At 41.5% G+C, this 25,564-nt stretch overlaps 1 protein-coding gene across 1 annotated transcript in view; it reads left to right on the top strand.

The window, feature by feature from the left end:
- The window catches only part of LOC124760357 (collagen alpha chain CG42342-like), a 641,799-nt gene that overhangs the window by 559,017 nt on the left and 57,218 nt on the right, over window positions 1-25,564 (top strand). The window contains exon 24 of the mRNA XM_047249099.1: window positions 21,399-21,533. Within this exon, the coding sequence (XP_047105055.1) occupies window positions 21,399-21,533 (135 nt within the window). The remainder of the gene's footprint in view (window positions 1-21,398; window positions 21,534-25,564) is intronic.

Raw genomic sequence — 25,564 nt, 5'->3', positions numbered from 1 at the left:
TGTACACGCCATCCAAGCTCTGTTTGACTCAATGCCCAGGCGTCTCAAGGCCGTTATTATGGCCAGAGGTGGTTGATCTGGGTACTGATTTCTCAGGATCTATGCACCCAAACTGTGTGAAAATGTAATCACATGTCAGTTCTAGTATAATATATTTGTCCAGTGAATACCCGTTTATCATCTGCATTTCTTCTTGGTGTAGCAATTTTAATGGCCAGTAGTGTATATAGTGCAGTAGGGGAGATCAGGGCAAAATGGTCCCTGTATGGTGTTTGGCCCTATATTCTGGATGACATTCTAAATATGTTCAAGCCCATTGAGTATAGGTTTCCTATATATCTTAGCAGCTACTTAAGTTACTTTTAAAATTTTGAAATGTAAATGTAGTTTAGAAAAAATGCATAATAATTGTAATGTAAAGAATCGTTTTGCTGCAGGTATTTGGGGGAAAATGATCTCCTGGATTATAATTTGCAGTTTATTGCCATTCTTTTTATTTTTGAGTTTGTTGCAAAAATATTCACACATATGCAAATGTTAATCAATTTTTATTTTACAAGATAATTGATAACATAATGCTTCACCATGAACCACGGACCTTGCCGTTGGTGGGGGAGGCTTGAATGCCTCAGTGACACAGATAGCCGTACCAGAGTGCAACCGCACTGGAGGGATATCTGTTGAGATGCCAGACAAACATGTGGTTCCTGAAGAGGGGCAGCAGCCTTTTGCAGGGGCAACAGTCTGGATGATTGACTGATCTGGCCTTGTAACACTAACCAAAACAGCCTTGCTGTGCCAGTACTGTGAACGGCTGAAAGCAAGGGGAAACTACAGCCATAATTTTTCCTGAGGGCATGCAGCTTTACTGTATGGTTAAATGATGATGGCATCCTCTGGGGTAAAACATTCCTGAGGTAAAATAGTCTCCCATTCAGATCTCCGGGCGGGGACTACTCAAGAGGACGTTGTTATCAGGAGAAAGAAAACTGGCATTCTACAGATCAGAGAATGGAATGTCAGACCCCTTAATTGGGCAGGTAGATTAGAAAATTTAAAAAGGGAAATGGATAGGTTACAGTTAGATATAGTGGGAATTAGTGAAGTTCAGTGGCTGAAGGAACAAGACTTTTGGTCAAGTGAATACAGGGTTATAAATACAGAATGAAATAGGGGTAATGCAGGAGTAGGTTTAATAATGAATAAAAAAAATAGGAGTGTGGGTAAGCTACTTTAAACAGCATAGTGAAGGCATATTGTGGCCAAGACAGACATGAAGCCCATGCCTACTACAGTAGTACAAGTTTATATGACAACTAGAAGAAGAATGGGTAGCTTTGAGGGATGAAGTTGCAAAGGCAGCAGAGGATCAAGCAGGTAAATAGACGAGGGCTAGTAGAAATCCTTGGGTAACAGAAGAAATATTGAATTTAATTGATCAAAGGAGAAATATAAAAATGCAGTAAATGAAGAAGGCAAAAAGAAATACATATGTCTCAAAAATGGGATCGACAGGAAGTGCAAAATGGCTAAGCAGGGATCGCTCGAAGACAAATGTAAGAATGTAGAGGCTTATCTCACTAGGGGTAAGATAGATACTGCCTACAGGAAAATTAAAGAGACCTTTTGAGAAAAGAGAATCACTTGTGTGAATATCAAGAGCTCAGATGGAAACCCAGTTCTAAGCAAAGTAGGGAAAGCAGAAAGGTGGAAGGAATATATAGAGGGTCTACACAAGGGCGAGGTACTTGAGGACAACATTATGGAAATGGAAGAGGATGCAGATGAAGATGAAATGGGAGATATGATACTGTGTGAGGAGTTTGACAGAGCACTGAAAGACCTATGTCAAAACAAGACCTTGGGAGTGCCAGCCCTGACAAAACTCTACCATCTGGTCAGCAAGATGTATGAGACAGGCGAAATACCCTCAGACTTCAAAAAGAATATAATAATTCCAATCCCAAAGAAAGCAGGTGTTGACAGATGTGAAAATTACCAAACTATCAGTTTAATAAATCACGGCTGCAAAAAACTAACGTAAATTCTTTACAGAAGAATGGAAAAACTGGTAGAAGCCGACCTCGGGGAAGATCAGTTTGGATTCTGTAGAAATATTGGAACACATGAGGAAATACTGACCTTACAACTTATGTTATAAAATAGATTAAGGAAAGGCAAACCTACTTTTCTAACATTTGTAGACTTAGAGACAGCTTTTGACAATGTTGACTGGAATACTCTCTTTCAAATTCTGAAGGTGGCAGTGCTAAAATACAGGGAGTGAAAGGCTATTTACAATTTGTACAGAAACCAGATGGCAGTTACAAGAGTCGAGGGACATGAAAGGGAAGCATTGGTTGGGAAGGGAGTGAGATAGGGTTGTAGCCTATCCCAGATGTTACTCAATCTGTATATTGAATAAGCAGTAAAGGAAACAAAAGAAAAACTTGGAATAGGAATTAAAATCCATGGAGAAGAAAAAAAAAAACTTTGAGGTTCGTCAGTGACATTGTAATTCTGTGAGAGACAGCAAAGGACCTGGGAGAGCAGTTGAATCGAATGGACAGTGTCTTGAAAGGAAGATATAAGATGAACATCAACAAAAGCAAAATGAGGATAATGGAATGTAGTCGAATTAAACCAGGTGATGCTGAGGGAATTAGATTAGAAAATGAGACACTTAAAGTAGTAAAGGAGTTTTGCTATTTGGGGAGCAAAGTAACTGATGATGGTCAAAGTAGAGAGGATATTAAATGTAGACTGGCAATGGCATGGGAAGAATCTCTGAAGAAGAGAAAATTGTTAACATCGAGTATAGATTTAAATGTCAGAAAGTCGTTTCTGAAAGTATTTCTATGGAGTGTTGCCATGTATGGAAGTGAAACATGGATGATAAATAGTTTGGACAAGAGGAGAATAGAAGGTTTCAAAATGTGGTGCTACAGAAGAATGCTGAAGATTAGATGGGTAGATCACATAACTAATGAGGAGGTATTGAATAGAATTGGGGAGAAGAGGAGTTTCTGGCACAACTTGACTGGAAGAAGGGACCGGTGGGTAGGACATATTCTGAGGCATTAAGGGATCACCAATTTAGTATTGGAGGGCAGCGTGGAGGATAAAAATCGTAGAGGGAGACCAAGAGATGATCACACTAAGCAGATTCAGAAGGATGTAGGTTGCAGCAGGTACTGGGAGATGAAGAAGCTTGCACAGGATAGAGTAGCATGGAGAGCTGCATGAAACCAGGCTCAGGACTGAAGACCACCACAACAACAACAATGTTTCACATAAGGTGCACCTAAATAAAGCTGAAATGCGATTTTCTTTCATTATCACAAAGTGAAAAATTAAAATATGTATGCCTGTTATTGAAAAGAATGTAGTAAATAAAAAGAATACAAGGCTCATTACATATTCAGCTTCCTTTGACTTGCCAGAACATTAATGCTCTTACAGAAATTGCAAATGAACTTGTTATCAGCATTGTCCATTCCAGCACATTGGTCATGAGAACAGTTTACACAGTCCTAACACGTAAAACAGTATTCACCACATACAGAATAATTTTGTCAAACCCCCAGAATTGTCTGTAATTGCAATGCATAAATTTGAAACTGGCTCAAAGGTGCCTACAACCCTCCTCTGTAATAGTATGAAAGCATGATGCCATACAACTTCACCCGTGGGCTCAGTGATGCTTCAAACAATATGGTATTGACACTTGCAAAAATATGGTCGCAGCTCAGAAGTTCATAAGAACTCTAAGGTGGGTTAACAATATCACATTGGCACCAAATCTCACCATAACTCTGCCCAATGCCATTGTGGACATGTCACACACTGAGGAGGTCATTACATCCCCTCTTACTCGTGCTTCACCCCTTCTTTTGATGTCTAGGTAATGAAGGTCAGAACTGTGACACTCACAGTTGCAATCATGTGGTTTTCTTATGCATGGCCAAGGACAACATTTCAGATGCAGTGCCACTCAGGACTGACACAAATCAGCCTCAGGGGATGGCATAAATGGCATCAGTGAAACTACCCCTTTCCCTGGGGTGTTGATTCCCACACATTTCACAGTGTGATGAGCAACAGGAAGATGTTCTAGACAAATTTTGACACTTCTGACACCCTTGGATGTTTCAAACATTCTCTAACAACATAGTTGGACTGCATTCCTGTTTGAACATGGTAGCAGTACTTTGGAGTGCAATGTGTCTGCAATTTTTGCTGTTGTGCACAGTGGAACCACTAGGGACCATTCAAAACCATTAAACAAAATTTGAACATGATCAGAAGCAACAAAGTGTTCTTATGCTTTTTCAGATTCTTTGTTTTGTGCCCTTCTGTGGCACAATCATGCAACAGTGCAACATTAACATGTGCATCAATAAAATGGCAGAGGGCCCCTCTAAGACATCCCCCTCCCCATCCCTCCATTCAGTAACACCCTTGATGCCACCCATGCAGCTACATTGAGCAGATTAGCAATGTAACTTTAGAAATGTTGACACCAAATCTGCCTGGTGGATGATCTAGTGCCTCATGGTTAGGCAACTCTCTTGACACACCTTGGGTAGGAAATAAACACAGAGCAACTTCCAGGCTGAATTGGTATCGAAGTTTCTGACAGTTATATTTGTAACATCCTTAACAAAGTTGAGGGTGTTGCCAAACTGGGGGGAGGGGGCTCTTAGAGGGCCACTTTACTGTCTTATTCATACACATGTTAATGTTGCACTCTGACATGATCATGCCACTAGAGGGTGAAAACAGGAGTGCTGAAAAGGCATAAGAATCTTTTGCTGCTCTAGATTAAGTTAAAATTTTGTTGAATGGTTTTGAATGGTCCCTAGTGGTTCCAATCCAGACAAAAGAGCAAAAATTGTGGTTGTGCTGCATTCCAAATCTGTGCTGAGTGGCCACGCAGTCTAAGGTGCCCTGTCATGGATTGCACGGCCCCTCCCGCCGGAGGTTCAAGTCCTCCCTTGGGCATGGGTGTGTGTGTTGTTCTTAGCATAAGTTAGTTTAATTTAGTTTAAGTAGTATGTAAGTCTAGGGACCGATGACCTCAGTAGTTTGGTCCCTTAGGAATTCACACACATTTTTTGCACTCCAAAGGGGTGCAATCATGTTCAATGGGCATGCAGTCTGACAATGCCCTTAGAGAAAGGTTGAAATGCCTGAAGCCGTCAGCAGTGTCAATGGTTGTCAAGAATATCTTCCTGTTGCACATTGCACTGTGAACTTTTGTTTTCAATTGTGAAATGTGTGGGAAACAATGCCCAAGGGAAAGGGGTAGTTTCATTGATGCCCTTTGTGCCACCCCTTGCATTCTTTTCAAGTTGATTCTGAGTTGCAGCATATCTGAAATGTTTTCCTTGGCCACACATAAGAAAAATGTGTTATTTCAGTGTCGTGGCTCTAACCTCCATTGCATAGATGCCAAAAGAAGAGGTAAAATGTGGGTAAGAGGGGCTGAGATGACCTTATTATTTTGTGATACATCTACGGTGGCACTGGGCAGAATTGTGGCGAAATTGAATCCCTGTACATGAACTTAGGAGATGTGGCTTTTTTTTGCAACCTTTTTTTTTACATGTGTCAACACCTTGCTATTTGAAGGGTCGCCAAGCCTGAGTGTGATGTTGCAAGATGCGACACTTTTCCACCATTACAGAAGAAAGATTTATGCATCTTTGAGCCAAATTTCAAACTTTTGTGCCACAATGGGAGACAATTACAGGGTTTTGAAAAAGTGATCCTTTCAGTTTGAGGCACATTGTATTTGTTCTTGCAGTAAATACCTTCTGGGTTAACAATGTCATCAACACCATCTTCGTAATAATCATTCTCTTGCACATATGACTGGCTCATCTTCTTAGATGTTCCTTTTCTTTTCTGCAAAGAGCCATCTGATTTGTTTGCATGCCTTTGTTTATGTTCAGATCTTAAGGTGCTGTTTCTGTTGATTATTCTCTCTCTCTTTTTTTAGTTCTGATGAAGTATTTTTGTATGGACTTTTAATCAGTACTGTAGCAGCACCCCTCTCCCTCTTCGCAACACACCTTGGTCCTCTCATTTTGGGAATGGGATGATATTGGCTGGAGATACTGCACCATTCTTTATTCTCCTATACCACATTTTGATAATTTTATAGTTGCATACAGATATCATTCATAAAATGATATAAAATAAAGAAGAAAAAAGTTATATTACTACCTCGTGTGGTACAAGAATCATTGGAACTATTCCATCTTTTTTGTTACAGGGGGTTAAAGGAATGGAGGATATACTGCAGGGAGAGTTCCCACAAGAACAATTCAGAAAAGCTGTTGTTGGGGGAGAAAATCCAGCTGGTACAGGCTGTGAAGGAGTCATTGCAGTCAAGCACATCATGTTGGGCAGCATGCTCGGCAACTGGGTGATCTGCCCAACTTGAAATACTTAACTTCAGTGAGTGCATCACACCATGTGCCACCTAGATTCTTCCCACCAGCACCAGCTTTTCTGAACTGTGCTGGTGGGAAATTTCCCTGCAACATATCCTTCTTTCCCATAATGCTGCTTACCTTAATCTTTGCTAGTCACTGTCCTCTACCTGCCTCTATCTCCTTACCTGCTCCCACTGCACCCTTTTATATGTGCCTACTGCCCCCCCCCCCCCCCCCCACCCACCCCCCTGCCCCACCCAAGTGCATCTGCATAATCCTTTCCTTTTCTCTGCTTGTCTCCTCTCCTCTTTTGCCTCCATAGCACAGCCTCCCAAGGCTTCAACTTGTAGCCCATAATCCTATCACTGATACATCCCTCCACACTCCCACAGGCAGCACTACACCACCCTCCCCCACCTCTACCCCACTACAACTCCCCTCCCCCTCTGGGGTCCATGACTCTGTCCCCTCAGTACTCAACATACCTGAGATTGCTGCTGACCACAGTCGCAGTTTGACCTTAGTGCCCAGATACAATAGTGGCCATATAATTGCGTTTCTTTCATGTGTGAATGTGTGTGAGTTTTGTCTACATCTGACACAGAACTTGTCTGATAAATGAAAATATGAAGCAATCTACTTTCAATGTGCCTGTCTACTGCCCAATAAATAACAGAACATATCATTGTGCTCAACTATGGATTTTCCATTGTTTAAATCCAAGGGTTATATGTAGGAGAAGACCAATGAATGACTTATGCAACATTTTTGGAGATGGTGGCAGTAAATGCTTGGGCCATTTGAAAAATACTGGTAGTCAAAACCAAGAGGATCTACAGCTAGCATATGAACTGAAGAGAAGAAAAATGGAGGTAGAACAGCACCACAGAGGACAGCTAGAGGTGACAGAATGTAAGGCTAATAAAGAAACAGATCAGTACCAAATCAGCTTTTGTTCAAATTTGATTACGTGACTGCATAGTCTATTCCATTTCTGTTTCACTCTGCAGATGTCTGCCTACAAGTATGCAACCATCTGTATATATGTGGAGATCATGTGTCTAAAAGAATAAACTTTAAATTTGAGAATTCAGGTTAATTTGAGGGAAAGTATGGGGGATAATCTAGCAATGTGTTCCCTCCTGCAAGGGTTCTTAGTAGACTTTCATAGTGTCAGCGGAAATCTTATTTCTTTTAATCACTTTTGCTCAAGGTAGATACTCTGATTGCTATCTCTTCTAAGGGTTTTGATGACCACTCTTTCGTTATCAGTTCATTGGCAGCTTTGAGAAGGGGCCTATGAAATATATTGAGAAAAATTTGATGGTGAAAGTACCTGAAATTTTATCAAAGTATGGTTGAGTGAGAATGGCATAGAATCAATCTTAGAGATAGGTATGTTCTGGGGATGGCAAGGTTCAACTTTGGTTTTGTGTCAATGCTGGTCACTAGACTAGGTGGTACAGAAGTGTTTCCAAAGTAGTAAGAAGGTGAGGGATAGTAGAGCTTTGATTAGTGCAGCACACTTAAATTTGGATGCAGTACTGAAACTTTATATAGGATCAACACTATTCAATGAGTGCTTCTTAACTCTAGGAGTAACATGGGACTATTTTTGACCCACAAAGGTTTGTTGAGGGCCCTAGTCCCAACATAATCATCACAGGACCAAACAGTCCCGTGACTTTTTATAGGGCTGTATCACTCATCAAAAGTTCATCCCCCTAGCACATGTAGAAGTATGAAAAATTGACCTATTATACCAGAAGTACCACATGGGTCATTTTTTTGAACCATACACAGTTCAATGCAATTTTATGTCAATAACACCATTTTTCAGACACTAAATAGTTTCTGGGTGTGCTCCAACATTATTCGTGAGATGTTGTAGTATATTTCAACAGTTTAGGATTAAAATTGAAATTCCGAGGTTGTGCAATGCTTGATATCAATGCGGCAGTCATCTTAGGTTTGGTTCTGTATCATCAAGGAGACAACACATGGAAACTGATAAATTTTGCCTTGCTTCAAATACTATTTACTGACAATTTCATTGCCCAGTACAAGCCAGCAAAAGCATAGCTGTTGAGGAGCAGCCGTATCCTTACAAGTGCAGGTTCCCTTTCATACAGTACATCCTGAGCAAAACTTATAAATATGGGATAAAATTCTGGCTTTGTGCAATGCTGACAAGTGCCACTTTCTGAAGGGATCCCTTACTGTGGCAAAGATGAGGTTCATCATCCGAGCAAGGATCTTGATCACCATGTTGTTATGAAGTTGACACAGCCATTCCTGAATGACTGACAACTTCTTCATCTCCATGAAACTGGCAGATGAGCTGAAACAAAGAGGAATGAGTTTAAATGGCCTCTTCAGAGATCACTCAAGGAAGTCTTTCCTGTGGCATGAAGTGAAGATGACACACTATATGCAACACAATTGTACAAGATGGGCGATAATCTTCTCACAGTATTCCAGTGGATAAAGGAAACAAATGTCCTTATGCTGAGTAACATGCATGCTAGAAGTCAGGTCAATGAGAACACTGAGAACAAACTTCCAGAAACTGTGAAGTTTAACAATGAAACTAAGAGTGGAGTCAATATAGTTGACCAAATGACTAGACTCTACAGTGTCTGAGCTGGTGACCACTGATGGTCTATGCATGTCTCTTACAAGATTCTTGATTTGCCATGATCAATGGTCACTCAATTTGTAATTTACTTACCTCTAAGAAGATTTTGCTGTGAGATTTTATCCTCAGAGTAGCAGATAATCTTGCTGGGCCCTGCAAACTGTAGAGAGGAGACAATCTCCCCTTACAGGTACTCGAAACTGGAGCTGGCCAACCTAGAAGTAGAAAGCATTGTCAAATTCAGGTTTCCTGTGCAGAACTAAAGGGGAATAAAACATCATGCATATGTTTCAATGCAGTAAGTGTATGTATAAAAGCTGCCAAGCGAAAACTCTTGTCTAATGTCAGAACTATGAACCCATCCCAGCTCCTGCCCACTCCTTTTTCATAAATATTTCCAAATATTTATAGTTGTAGAGTGAAATTATTTGTTCTTATGTTTTTGTTCCTAGACTGCAATAGGCAAGGAAACACACTAAGCATTGTAGTTGCATGCTGCATTTTAAAATCTTTTGGAAATACATGGTCCTAACCCAATGTGTCTGTAAAAGTAAATATACTATTAGTACTCATATAAACAGTATGTTTTGACTCTTTTTCAAACTTTTCATGAAAAAAACCATGTTACATTGTTTTACCTACTTGTTTTAATGATGTTTGATGAGATGCTGAGGAATTTCATCTGTAAAATTTAAAACAAAAAAATAAAAAACGTTTTATTTCTAAAAATTTATTTTTGACATTGTACCTGAACATATTGTTAACTTGATGATACCCAAAGCATCATCCAAATACCAATAAAACGATGGTTTCTTAGAGCAGGTCAAAAATTATCCATGTGGTAGTTCAAGGGGTATGGAAAAGTCCAGTACTTCTAGTGTTCTTGACTTATCTGTCTCTTCTATCCAGTCTTGTATGACCATGTATTGAGCATTAGACTCACATTCAGTTCTTTGCCACCACTTATGCGTCATTCCTCCACATCCAGTAAAATGCTGGTACTTGACAGAAAGATACCAATACCCATATATAACAAATATTTCTTCTTAATAAAATGATCATCAGCAGTGTTGGTTACAATCAAATCATCTATTCACAGTCAAGATGTACATGGTATAGTAGTGCTCATCCTGAACATTCATTAGTGACTGGCAGCTTTTATTAAAAGAACAGATAAAATTGACTTTGCCAATAGTCAATGGTGTCACTCACTACACTTACGTTATTGCACAGTCCATGATCATTTTTCAGAGGGTCCCTCCTGGACAGAGGACTGTAGATGTGCTCCACTAGTTGTTGCTCACTATACACATATCATACCCTGGCAAAAGGCACAACTATGGAGACTCTGAAAATTGTAAAATGGCCATTACCAACTTGTAAATTTAATGTCATGGAATATGAGATGTTGGCCAGTCTACCACATTTATAAAGCAGATACCATGGGTTTGTAACCTTACAAAATAACAGTGTTTTCATCTGTTTGGAACTTAGGTCCTCTAAGGCATTGGCTAGAAGGACTTGAGCATATGGCAGATGAAACAACCTATTCATCTAAGATATGAAGACTATGAATTCAAGTAATGATTTCAATGTGGTTCAGTGAGTTTCTTGAGTGTTATTTTGAGGCAGATGATAGATAGGTAGTTTAGTGAGATGGTTGAGTAGAAGCTGAAAATCACTTGTTTTAGCAAGGTGATTATTGGTATAGATCTCCAGTTGATGGAAGGCAAGGGTTTCAACTCAGATGAGGAGGTGTAAATAATTAGGATATCATTGTACAAATTTTTGTGGAGGAAACACAAGGTTTGTGAGGAATAGGAACTGGTGGACTCTGAAAACTTGGAGATCTGTGTGAAAAATAAGGCTGTTTTAATTGTCAGACCATGGAAGGGGGTGGGAGGTGGAGAGTAGATTCTGTAGGTTGTGTTACATTTCAGAAACATTATGTGAAACTAGGTTGGCACCATAGTAGGAAAGCTGTTCTGGATTGCTTGATGGAGCAAGCTTCTGTACTCAGATTGAAAGTAAAGTGAAGGAAGGAAGATTAGTGTTAATGTATTGTCAACATCAAGGTCATTAGAGGCGGAGGTTGGAAGTGGATGTGGAACTAACTGTTATTGAGACGGAGAATAAGCACTGGAAATAATCACAGGAAATAAATATAACAAAGGAATATGTAAGATGAATTAAAAAGATGATTGGTGAAAATCTTTTCAAAAGGGTGCAGGAATGTTATAAAAATGCTGTCAAACATTATGGAGGAAGAATGTGTAGATACATTTCTGTCACGTGAGTCATGTGACAATATTTAATGGAGCATATATGATCATTTACTGCATCAGTATGGGAAAAATATATGAAATATCCTCAAGAATGAACTACAAATGTGTGATAAAAATTTGAATGGAAATGGCTGAAAAATGAGAGGAAAGAAATTGCTGCGTAGTTTTTTTGACTGAGTTTTAGCAATCAGTGTTTTAAGGAGACTGAGTTTCTACTATTAATTTGAATTAGACCTTTACAACAGACTGTCACAGAAGTTATATGATTCTGGGCAGCATGCAGTAATATACTTGTAGAAATGAACTACAACAACTGAAATGAAAAATGCACTGCATTTAATTACAGGCACACCATACAAGTGTTCCAAAGTTGTTTTTTATGCTATGTTTAATAATTTTGATCTTTTGAAATGTTTGAATAAGACAATATAAACCATTAATGTCACTGAGCAGCCTAATGAATTACTTTTTCTTCTGTTTCTATGTATCCATATCAAAATGTGCAAGTTTTGTAACAATATTGTGCTGGAAATTTTAGGATATTATGCTGTGTGGAGGATGTGAGTAAAATAGAGACACTACTACCAGGAATTAACAGTAAACTTCCAGCTTTTAGTGGAATTGTGGAACAGAGGTGGTCAGTGAATCAATAGCAAATAGAGCAGTGGATTGCTGTGGCCTCTCAAACTACATTATTAAATCTATCAGAAATCAAACTGTAATGCCAGTAACTAAAATAAATCTTAAAAGAAATAAATTATCTTCCATGTTTGAAAACAACTGTAGTTAAACCAGTAAGCAAGAAATGAGATATAACATCTCCAGATAACTGTTGACCTATATCACATATACCTATAATATCAAAAGTATTAGAATACCACAGGCATAAACAGGTGAGTCAATATTTTGAATCAAATGTACTTATTTCTTCACAGTATGGTTTCAGATCCAACTAAAATACACTCCTGGAAATTGAAATAAGAACACCGTGAATTCATTGTCCCAGGAAGGGGAAACTTTATTGACACATTCCTGGAGTCAGATTCATCACATGATCACACTGACAGAACCACAGGCACATAGACACAGGCAACAGAGCATGCACAATGTCGGCACCAGTACAGTGCATATCCACCTTTCGCAGCAATGCAGGCTGCTATTCTCCCATGGAGACGATCGTAGAGATGCTGGATGTAGTCCTGTGGAACGGCTTGCCATGCCATTTCCACCTGGCGCCTCAGTTGGACCAGCGTTCGTGCTGGACGTGCAGACCGCGTGAGACGACGCTTCATCCAGTCCCAAACATGCTCAATGGGGGACAGATCCGGAGATCTTGCTGGCCAGGGTAGTTGACTTACACCTTCTAGAGCATGTTGGGTGGCACGGGATACATATGGATGTGCATTGTCCTGTTGGAACAGCAAGTTCCCTTGCCGGTCTAGGAATGGTAGAACGATGGGTTCGATGACGGTTTGGATGTACCGTGCACTATTCAGTGTCCCCTCGACGATCACCAGTGGTGTACGGCCAGTTTAGGAGATCGCTCCCCACACCATGATGCCGGGTGTTGGCCCTGTGTGCCTCGGTCGTATGCAGTCCTGATTGTGGCGCTCACCTGCACGGCGCCAAACACGCATACGACCATCATTGGCACCAAGGCAGAAGCGACTCTCATCGCTGAAGACGACACGTCTCCATTCGACCCTCCATTCACGCCTGTCGCGACACGATGTTGGGGCGTGAGCGGAAGACAGCCTAACGGTGTGCGGGACCATAGCCCAGCTTCATGGAGACGGTTGCGAATGGTCCTCGCCGATACCCCAGGAGCAACAGTGTCCCTAATTTGCTGGGAAGTGGCGGTGCGGTCCCCTACGGCACTGCGTAGGATCCTACGGTCTTGGCGTGCATCCGTGCGTCGCTGCGGTCCGGTCCCAGGTCGACGGGCACGTGCACCTTCCGCCGACCACTGGCGACAACATCGATGTACTGTGGAGACCTCACGCCCCACGTGTTGAGCAATTCGGCGGTACGTCCACCCGGCCTCCCACATGCCCACTATACGCCCTCGCTCAAAGTCCGTCAACTGCACATACGGTTCACGTGCACGCTGTCGCGGCATGCTACCAGTGTTAAAGACTGCGATGGAGCTCCATATGCCACGGCAAACTGGCTGACACTGACGGCGGCGGTGCACAAATGCTGCACAGCTAGCGCCATTCGACGGCCAACACCGCGGTTCCTGGTGTGTCCGCTGTGCCGTGCGTGTGATCATTGCTTGTACAGCCCTCTCGCAGTGTCCGGAGCAAGTATGGTGGGTCTGACACACCGGTGTCAATGTGTTCTTTTTTCCATTTCCAGGAGTGTATATCCAACTAAAATATACAATTATTTTGTAAATGACGAGATTATCTGTGCTGGACTATTGCACCCCAGGAAAGCATTTGATTTGGTCTCTCACAACATTCTCATAAAAAAAATTCTACCTCTGTGAAATGAGAGAGATTGCTTTGTGCATAATGAAGTCTTTCTTGGACAACAGAAAACAGTTAGTTAAGATAAATAAAGAATAGACAGAATGTCTTCTGGTTATAAAGGGTGTACCTCAGTGAGCTGTTCATGAACGATTACTTTTCATTATTTAAATGAATCATTTACCCACAGTTGCACCATGTGATGTAGTGCTATAATCTGCAGATGGCACAATACTCTTAACATGTGATACTATCCTTGAAAATGTGTGACACAACATAGCAGTAGTGATAAAGAGATACACTACCTGGATTGAGACAAAAGTATGGGAAAAATTACAGCAAAACTGAAGACATTGCATTCAGTCTGAATGCTCCTAGTTGTGATGAGAAAATAGTCAAACTACTAGAATTTCACATAGACTAAAAGCTTAGTTTGCATACCCACACAGGGAAATTATGTGGCAGACTAGTCCATGTGAATTGTCTTCTGTACAAGCTGAGGAGCTGTGTCAGTAGAGAACTTCAGTTTTAGGCATATTTTATATTCTTCCAGTCCCACCTTAATGATGTGATACTAGTAGAGGGTTGTAGAATCCTACCGCACGATAGGATCAGGGGGTACATATAATATGTCCCAGTATGAAATAACACTCTCTTTATTTTTCAAATAATTGCAATACAAGACCATGTCTACACATGAGACAGTGACAGAACCAACTAAAGCACGTTCCCAGTTCCAAAGATCACCTGCACAATACCACAGTTGATAGCAAGGTTAGTATTTCACTTGGCATCCACACAGAGCCTCCCTCCCTCCTCTACCTCCATCCCACCCCCACCCCTCGACCACCACTATAGTGGAGCACTCAGACAGTATGACATACGTGTGGCAGGAGAAGCATGGTCTGCTTCATAGCAGATGTTAGTCAAAGCTGTATTGGTATCAGGTGGCCATACGTGAGAGCATTTCCCTTGTCATTACAAAGAGGTGATAGTCCTGAAGATGTACTGGAGGTTATCAGTTTAACCACAGCAGAAGTGGTTGTAGTCAATGGTCATTGGAGTGAAGTCTGCAGGGTTTCCTTGTGGGGTCTAAGCATCAGAATTGTCAGAAAAGAATCTGAGCAGATGTGATATTCTGGGTACTATAATAATGAGGTAGCCATCTGGTGATAGTCGTGACATAATAGTGGCTGAGTCCACAACATTTGGCAGGTCATAAGTACATGTGAAGTGAAAGGCAATGAAGCCATCCTTAGCACACTGCTACAGGTGTTGTCCTTTGACAACCAGAAAATTTTCAACTAATTTGACATTCAGGAGATCAGGCAGAAAGTTTTGCACATAGAGGTATACTGTGATATAACTGGCAGCAATGATGTGTGCTGTTGGCCTGCCCAGCTGAGGGGCAGCGGTTGGAGCTGACTGGAATAAAGGAAGCAGTGCATCATCGGTGAATAAGTCCTCATGCAGGATCCAAGTGGCCTGTTGTAGGCTTGCTGCTCAGTAATATCTCTAAAGGGTACCTCATTTAAGTTCCTTGTGCAGTCCCATGTGCAGTGACTGAAAAACTGACCAGATTGTGTCATCATGGAGTATAATGAAATCCCAACTGGCCAGCACTTTATGTTTGAAGATTTTTGGCACACTGTGCAGCTGTGGGGGAGAGATGTGGAAGCATGTCATATGACACTTAATGTGTGTGACAAGGACAAGTAGATCTGTGGCTGTGACAAGTGGTTGTTTATGCACAAAATCAGCTGCTAAGGAGAACATTTCACAACACAGGATTTCTGCCAAAGAAGCCCCCAAGTCATGTTTGTGTGCTGAGTGTACACTAGCAACACCTAAGGTCAGCTGGCCTCCATAGCAAATGAGTGCCATTTTCAAGGTACAGTGCCAGTTTTCAACAACCCCATTGTTCTGTGGATGGTAGGCAGATGTCTGATATTGATGAGTGCTGCAAAGATTGCATAGTTTGCTGAACAGGTCCAATTTGAATTGCCAACCTTGATCAGTGGTTATAGACACAAAGTATCAAAACCCATAAATTCATGCATCAATGAAAGCCTGGCAGTTGAATATGCAGTGATGTCCCAGAGAGGTATAGCCTGTGCTCACCATGGTACATGGTTGATGATAGGAAGAATGTATCAATGACCTTTGAACTCAAGGAGAGAGGTCCTGCCAGTTGGAGATGCACATGTTGGAATCATCCCTGTGGAATCTCAAACCAAGAGGCGGTTGCATATGACGCAACCACATTACTCCATTGAAATGGCATATGTACCAAGTCCACTTTTTGCAGTCTTCCTTAATGTTCAGCTACATAACAAGGCATGTCATTGGGGCACATACTGGGATGTGGCAGTTTGTCAAACTGTCTGAGGATAATCTTCTGAAGCAGCTGATGGATGATTGGGTGAGTTCAATTTTGTGACACATCACACAATATCTGTCTAGTCATAACTGGTATCAGGACATGTTTAAGTTTGAGACCAGCAGTGGGATGGTCCTGGTCCTGGACCAGTGCCTCTGTGAACTTATCATAGTTGATTTGTGTAGGGGTGACATTGATCCATGAGAGACAATCTGCAACAACATTGTCCACACTCTTCATGGGTCATAAACTGTGCAGTAGAATCCAGGTGGTGGGAATGCAAGGGTCACGTGTCTTTTGACAGATTTCAGATTGAGTCTGTCAGCAGTCAGTGGTCCATGTAAATGACTAGTGGTCTGCTTTTCACATCATCTTTCAACTGGTGTACTGCTTCATAAATCACAAGAAATTCGTGAAAAATCCAGGATGGAATGAAACAATACTATGAAAATTATAGTTGCTACTCAACATATAGCAGAGATGCTGAGTCTCTGATAGGCACAACAAAATGACTGTCACACAATAAGCTTTCAGGCAACAAGGCCATTGTCAAAAACAGACAAAAAACACACACACACACACACACACACACACACACACACACACACACACACACACACACACACAAAACACACACACACGGAACTCACATCTCACATACCGAGGAGCACAGTCCACTGTGGTCATGTGTGTGTGTGTGTGTGTGTGTGTGTGTGTGTGTGTGTGTGTGTTTGGTCTGTTTTTGACAAAGTTCTTGTTGTCTGAAAGCTTATTGTGTGACAGTCTTTTTTTTTTCTGTGTATCTGTGACTCATCATCTCTGCTATATGATGCTTAGCAACTATCCTTTTGTAATATTGTTACAAGAAGTTCATGGACATAGATATACCACTTATTCTATGAAGCTATTAGTTTACATGAGTAAAATTGAAATGGTCATGTTAAACCTGCCATTTTCTCAAGGAATACTGCCCCAACAGTGAAATCACTCATGTCGGATGTAATAATGGGTTGAGCGAGAGGAAGTGAGTGAGCCAAAGCTGTGACATGTGCAAGGCTGTCTTTAAGCTGGTCAAAGATATGTTTTATGTGAGGGAGCCCTGCCAGCTTATGTTTACTAATGGTAGTTTTGCACTTGAGAACCTCTGTGAGTGGGGCTGAATGGTGGCTGCCTGTGGAAGGTGACAGCGATAGAAATTAATCATCCATAGGAATCGACGTAACTTTTGTAGGTCCTGCGGTGGTGGCAGCTGATGAGCTTGCTGTGGCATAGGACAAATGTCAATGGCATTGATGACTTATCTGAGAAAGATAACTTCAGTTTGCCAAAGTTGGCATTTTTCTTTGTTAATCATAACATCATTATCAGCTTGTCATCAAAAACTTGCTCAAGATGTAATACGTGTATGTCCTTGCCTGCGGAAAAATGAGGATGCATCAAGGAATGCATAACAGAAAGGAAGCTTAAATGAAATATCATCAATACATCATTGTCAGATTTCAGCCATGTTTTTGAGGTTGAATGCCATAAACAGGAACTCAGAGAAGCTGAAAGGCATGATAGTTGCTGTCTTGTTAATGTCTTCTGCACTCATTGATATGTGCAGGTAATCTTACTTGCAGTCAGTTACACTGAAAACAGAAGCAGCCATGAGAAAGTTGGTGAAATCCTGAATGTTTGTTGTTGAGTAACTGTCAATTATTGTACAAGAATTAAGAGCCCTGTAGTCTCCACATAAATATACAGTCCCATCTTTCCTGACCACTAACTTAATTGGTGAAGCCCATTAGCTGTCTAAAGGTCTTCTGACATCAGGTTTTAAGATTTCATGCCTTAGTGGCACAAAGGTTGTCCAGAAGTAACTTGCATGGTCTGTGGTAGAACAGAGGGCCTGGCATGATGATAATCTTGTGTACAATTCGGTTTCTGCTAGTGCACTGTGTAAACAACACTCACAGAGAGACTGGGGTTGCCGGAAAGCAAGGAGTTTCATTGGGAATCACATGAGCAGAATATGCTTCACTGACCTTATTGATGAGTGAAGTCTGTGTTGACACAGGCACTTCTTCAGTGGTTGCCAAGTGCCGTATCGAGACCACTTTGAGATTGTCTGATAAATTTGTAGATCGTACCCTGTTGTATTGAGTCCCTTCGACATCTTGTGGATTGCTCATTGTATGGTGTCATTTTTCTGCTCTAGGCATAGGGAATCCGGTTGTGTCTCACAGTGGAGTACCTGGAATTGTCAAATTCTGATGAGTGACGTGATGCAGTTTTGTCGATAATGACAGGGATCATTCATAGAACTGCGACACTGTGTGTTGGCTGAGGGAGATGTGGCAAGAGTGTGCTGTATTATGGGAAAGGCATTGCCGATGACACTAGCAACAGAGTGTCTGCAACCTCAGAGCATCAATGTACCTAGTCACACATGATGAAGAAAATCAGTGCAGAGTACATGTTGACTGACATCCATGATGAGGGAGTGCCATGTGATCACATCCTCAAGATCCAGATCCAGTATGTAGTACTGATAGCTATAGATGGTGACTGCAGAGTCGTTTGCCACATGGAGCTGTGTAATGGAACTGCTGCGTGGTTTAAGAGGATGGGCCAGAGATGCAGTACTTACTCCAGAGTCAGAATTGATGACATAATATTGTTGGAGTGAGTGATTGAGGATGTAATGTCTGCTGTCATGGGAGATAATTCATTATTGCAGTGTTAGATGAGGCAACTTGAATAGTCTCCTCAGTCCGGTGTGCCTACTGCAGACTGTGTGACTCCTTTGGGTAGTCGTAAAGTGGACAACAGTTATGTGCAGTGTCACCAAACTATGTTTGAAACCAGTGCCAAACTGTGTTTGAAACCAGCAAAGTTGGTCTCACAAATTTGTGGGAGTGTGAGGGGCACAGTTACCAGGTGCTTGGTAATTTGTTGTGTTTGCATGAAGTTCACTGACTTTGGCTGGGGCTGTGATGTGACAGTCGGCAGAGACTGATAAGGGTCAGTTGGACACAGCTGCAGTGAGATGGTGGGCAGGTCAAAACTAGTTGTGCAATCTTTGTGCATTGGTGCTATTATCAATGGTAGTGACACATTGTCAGTGCTGGAGTGTGCTGCAGGTTCTGTCAGCTAATTTGAGCCTGTTATTCAATGATGTATTTTCATGGGAAATCATGGTGAGTTGCTCTTGAGGCAGAAGTTTGACCACCCATAAGGTCCGGCATCAGTTGATAATCAACTAGTGTATATAATCTACACCAGAGCTTTGATTGAGTCCTGTTCCCCAGTTGTTCATTATAAATCAGTTGCTGTAGCTATTCTCCCGGTGCCCTCTCCCAGTGCCCATCAGAGGTGTTCAAGAAGAGCAGATTTTGTTGCAATGCACTTGTTATCTGTGGGGGTGCAAGATAATGTTGTTTTTTCACATCAGCATGCTCTCCTGATTGTTTGAGCAGCATAACAAATTTAGCACCATCATTGGAGACATTGTATGTGGTAAGGATGGTTTTGGCTATCGTGAACCATACACTAGTTTGGTCTGGGCAAAATGGTGGTAGTTTAGGAAGTGCACTAAGGCATGTGGAGGTGACATCAGTGGGTAGTCATGCTGATCACCAGGATGACATATGTGGGGGTATAACAGATGAATGTATCATATCTGTTTGAAGTCCAGAGGAGAGCACAGTAGGAACATCAGAAGTCTGCACATCTGGCGGCACCAGCAATGCATTGAATCATTTCAAACATGGCACAAAAGACACATCAGGCTAAGCAAACAATCTTGAATCTGATTGATTGCATTGTTGTGGCTCAGAACATACCAGATTTTCATGCAAAGCAGGAGTGACAATGAAGTCACACAGCAAACATTTTGTATTGCACCATTATTTGACATTATTGCCCAATGTTGGAACACTGCTCTGATGAGTGCCACTTTCATGTTTGATGAATGTGGGTTTCTGAATAGTCAATTGTGAAACACTGCACACTTTGACACTGAAATAATTGTTTTCTCTTGTGAACTGGGGTGCACATCAGTTACACAAAGACTTCATTGCTGATGGTTAATATCTGAATTAGGATAAAAGTAAATTAGTATGTGGTCTTTGTGGGTCACAAATGTTGAGTCCTACCCAGGTATATGATCAGAGTGACAGATAACATGTACCTGTATGAGATAGCACTCTCTTTATTACAAAAATAACCACAATATAAGACCACCTCCATGCAAGAGTCAACCATAGAATTATCTAAACCTCATTCACAGTTTCAAAGATTGCCTGCACAAGACCACAGTTGATAATCAATAATGTTAACTTCTCACAGCATGCCTACAAGGTAATTCTATAGGCTGGAATAAGTTTTAAATTACAAAGGAAAGCTATAAGGTGCATTGCAGCACTTAGTCTACTTGGATCATGTAGATATTATTTCAAGCAGTAAATGTAATGACCACAACTAGCCCATATATTTATGAGTTTCTTGTCTCTGTGAAAGAGAAACAAAGTAAATTTGATGGAAGCAGGTCAGTTCATGTTTGGTGACTTTTTCTTGGTAAATATTTGACCAGCCACTGTCCTGTATCCACAATGGATCAACAGGGACATAACACAAGAAGTGGACATACAATTAATGTGCCATATGGTAGGCTGGCAAAGACCCATAACAGCTACAAATATCTTGGTTTTACATACTTCATCAAATTACCTGAAAATGCCACTACAATGCCAGTAAATAAATTTAAAACAGGTCTTGTGAAATGTATGGAAAGTAAAGGAATTTACTCTGCTCAAGGGTCCTTGAGTGTGTGACAAATGACCCAAATTTCTTATGAGAATGAACAATAAATAAAAAACAGACTTTTTGTATAACCATATAACTATCTTACTGCTGTCTCATATGCTTATTTCAATTTATCTGTTTAATTATTTATTGTCTTTGTCATTCACTTAAATATGTGTAGCACATTTATTTTGTAATTGCTCTATAATATAAATATTTATGCTTACTCTCATTTGCTTAATTATGCTCTGTATCTATCTCATATTGTTTTCTTGAACTTCATGACTTTTGTGTATGTTTTTATTATTATTATTATTTAGTTTAATTTGACTGATACTAATTGCATATAAAGATGCCCAAAGATGAATAAAGTTTTTGTATTTGTGTTTCTAGGGTCCAGTAGGGAAGCGTGGTCGCAAGGGAGACAAGGGTGATAAAGGAGATCAAGGAGTGCCTGGCCTTGATGCTCCATGTCCACTTGGGCCCGATGGGCTTCCGCTTCCGGGATGTGGGTGGAGACCTCCAAAGGTATGGAAACCACAATTTTCTAAAAACATGCATGACCTGACACTAACACAAATGAATGAAACCTGTATTTTTAGACATAATTGCAATTCCTCTACCTCTAATACATATAGGCATGAATATCACAGTCATCTTATAATACAAACAACACATGAATTTATTACTCAGAAAAACCTCCATACAAACCAACAATGAAAATGAACAATACTATGTCAGATAATTAGAAAAAACGTACAAGAGCAAGTGTAGAATGATATTTACATGGAATTGGGATGAAATATTAAATGTGATGTACACATTTGATGTAACTGAATTCACATTTTAAGATAAATATGGAATAAACTAATTGAAAGTGAAACTGAGTAGCCATGGATGAATAGAGAAAGTAGAGCATTTTGTAAATTGAGAAAGAAACATTATCTACTAACAACAGGAAGAAAACATCTAGTTGTAGGTGAGCTCAGTAAAAATTACACTATACCTCAAGAAAAGTATTTTAAAGGTGAAATATTACAAATTCAAACATCACAGTTACATTTATATGTGATATAGTGATAAACAAATGTGGCATAAACCATATAACAAGATATTAATTCTATTGAACTGAATGAAATGTTCATCAATAGTCATTCACAATCAACAAGTATTTATCATTGTCATTTGTTTAAGTTTGAAGAGAAAATATTTCGGGCATTTAGTAAAAAAAATTGGGGTACACACATGATGAGGAAAGCGAATTTTATATATATATGTCACAAGTGGGGCACTTTTGTGGTTCTTTTGTGGGGGATTCTGGGCTTGACGGGATGAGGAAGTGGCTCTGGTTATTTGCTTCTGTACCAGGTCGGAAGGGTAGTTGCGGGATGCGAAAGCTGTTGTCAGGTTGTTGGTGTAATGGTTCAGGGATTCTGGACTGGAGCAGATTCATTTGCCACGAAGACCTAGGCTGTAGGGAAGGGACCGTTTGATGTGGAATGGGTGGCAGCTGTCATAATGGAGGTACTGTCGCTTGTTGGTGGGTTTGATGTGGACGGACATGTGAAGCTGGCCATTGGACAGGTGGAGGTCAACGTCAAGGAAAGTGGCATGGGATTTGGAGTAGGACCAGGTGAATCTGATGGAACCAAAGGAGTTGAGGTTGGAGAGGAAATTCTGGAGTTCTTCTTCACTGTGACTCCAGATCATGAAGATGTCATCAATAAATCTGTACCAAACTTTGGGTTGGCAGGCCTGGGTAACCAAGAAGGCTTCCTCTAAGCGACCCATGAATAGGTTGGCGTACGAGGGGGCCATCCTGGTACCCATGGCTGTTCCCTTTAATTGTTGGTATGTCTGGCCTTCAAAAGTGAAGAAGTTGTGGGTCAGGATGAAGCTGGCTAAGGTGATGAGGAAAGAGGTTTTAGGTAGGGTGGCAGGTGACCGGCGTGAAAGGAAATGCTCCATCGCAGCGAGGCCCTGGATGTGAGGAATATTTGTGTATAAGGAAGTGGCATCAATGGTCACAAGGATGGTTTCCGGGGGTAACACATTGGGTAAGGATTCCAGGCGTTCGAGAAAGTGGTTGGTGTCTTTGATGAAGGATGGGAGACTGCATGTAATGGGTTGAAGGTGTTGATCTACGTAGGCAGAGATACATTCTGTGGGGGCCTGGTAACCAGCTACAATGGGGCAGCGGGGATGATTGGGTTTGTGGATTTTAGGAAGAAGGTAGAAGGTAGGGGTGCGGGGTGTCGCTGGGGTCAGGAGGTTGATGGAGTCAGGTGAAAGGTTTTGCAGGGGGCCTAAGGTTCTGAGGATTCCTTGAAGCTCCGCCTGGACATCGGGAATGGGGTTACCTTGGCAAACTTTGTATGTGGTGTTGTCTGAAAGCTGACGCTGTCCCCTCAAACCCAGAATCCCCCACAGAAGAACCACAAAAGTGCCCCACTTGTGACAGTATACTTTCCGGGACTGGATCAGACTCTGAATGTGGCTCTCCAGCAGGGATACGACTTCCTCAAATCCTGCCCTGAAATGAGATCCATCCTTCATGAAATCCTCCCCACTCCACCAAGAGTGTCTTTCCGCCGTCCACCTAACCTTCGTAACCTGTTAGTTCATGCCTATGAAATCCCCAAACCACCTTCCCTACCCTCTGGATCCTATCCTTGTAACCTCCCCCGGCGTAGAACCTGTCCCATGCACCCTCCTACCACCACCTACTCCAGTCCTGTAACCCGGAAGGTGTACTCGATCAAAGGCAGAGCCACATGTGAAAGCACCCACGTGATTTACCAACTGATCTGCCTACACTGTGATGCATTCCATGTGGGAATGACCAGCAACAAACTGTCCATTCACATGAATGGATACAGGCAGACAGTGTTTGTTGGTAATGAGGATCACCCTGTGGCTAAACATGCCTTGGTGCATGGCCAGCACATCTTGGCACAGTGTTACACCGTCCGGGTTATCAGGATACTTCCCACCAACACCAACCTATCCGAACTCCGGAGATGGGAACTTGCTCTTCAATAAATCCTCTCTTCCCGTTACCCACCAGGCCTCAATCTCCGCTAATTTCAAGTTGCCGCCACTCACACCTCACCTGTCATTCAACATCATCTTTGCCTCTGCACTTCCGCCTCGACTGACATCTCTGCCCAAACTCTTTGTCTTTAAATATGCCTGCTTGTGTCTGTATATGTGTGGATGGATATGTGTGTGTGTGCGAGTGTATACCCGTCCTTTTTTCCCCCTAAGGTAAGTCTTTCCACTCCCGGGATTGGAATGACTCCTTACCCTCTCCCTTAAAACCCACATCCTTTTGTCTTTCCCTCTCCTTCCCTCTTTCCTGATGAGGCAACAGTTTGTTGTGAAAGCTTGAATTTTTGTGTGTATGTATGTGTCTGTTTGTGTTTCTATCGACCTGCCAGCGCTTTCGTATGGTAAGTCACATCATCTTTGTTTTTAAATATATTTTTCCCTCTATTTTTATATATATATATATATATATACACACACACACACACACACACACACACACACACACACACACACACACACACACAGGGCTATTAAATGATTGAAGTGATTTCATAAATTCACTGTAGCTCCATTCATTGACATATGGTCACAACACACTACAGATACGTAGAAAAACTCATAAAGTTTTGTTCAGCTGAAGCCACACTTCAGGTTTCTGCCACCAGAGCACTCAAGAGCGCAGTGAGACAAAATGGCGACAGGAGCCGAGAAAGCGTATGTCGTGCTTGAAATGCACTCACATCAGTCAGTCATAACAGTGCAACGACACTTCAGGACAAAGTTCAACAAAGATCCACCAACTGCTAACTCCATTCGGCGATGGTATGAGCAGTTTAAAGCTTCTGGATGCCTCTATAAGGGGAAATCAATGAGTCGGCCTGCAGTGAGCGAAGAAATGGTTGAACGGGTGCGGGCAAGTTTCACGCATAGCCCGCGGAAGTCGACGAATAAAGCAAGCAGGGAGCTAAACGTACCACAGCCGATGGTTTGGAATATCTTACGGAAAAGGCTAAAGCAGAAGCCTTACCGTTTACAATTGCTACAAGCCCTGACACCCAATGACAAAGTCAAACGCTTCGAATTTTTGGCGCGGTTGCAACAGCTTATGGAAGAGGATGCGTTCAGTGCGAAACTTGTTTTCAGTGATGAAGCAACATTTTTTCTTAATGGTGAAGTGAACAGACACATTGTGTGAATCTGGGCGGTAGAGAATCCTCACACATTCATGCAGCAAATTCGCAATTCACCAAAAGTTAACGTGTTTTGTGCAATCTCACAGTTTAAAGTTTACGGCCTCCTTTTCTTCTGCGTAAAAAATGTTACAGAGCACGTGTATCTGGACATGCTGGAAAATTGGCTCATGCCACAACTGGAGACCGACAGCGCCGACTTCATCTTTCAACAGGATGGTGCTCCACCGCACTTCCATCATGATGTTCGGCATTTCTTAAACAGGAGATTGGAAAACCGATGGATCGGTCGTGGTGGAGATCATGATCAGCAATTCA

The sequence above is a fragment of the Schistocerca piceifrons genome, chromosome 1 (genome assembly GCF_021461385.2).
Source record: "Schistocerca piceifrons isolate TAMUIC-IGC-003096 chromosome 1, iqSchPice1.1, whole genome shotgun sequence".
Taxonomy (NCBI): Eukaryota; Metazoa; Arthropoda; class Insecta; order Orthoptera; family Acrididae; genus Schistocerca; species Schistocerca piceifrons.
The sequence above is the reverse complement of the archived record's forward strand: the minus strand, read 5'-3'. Positions and strand labels throughout refer to the sequence as shown.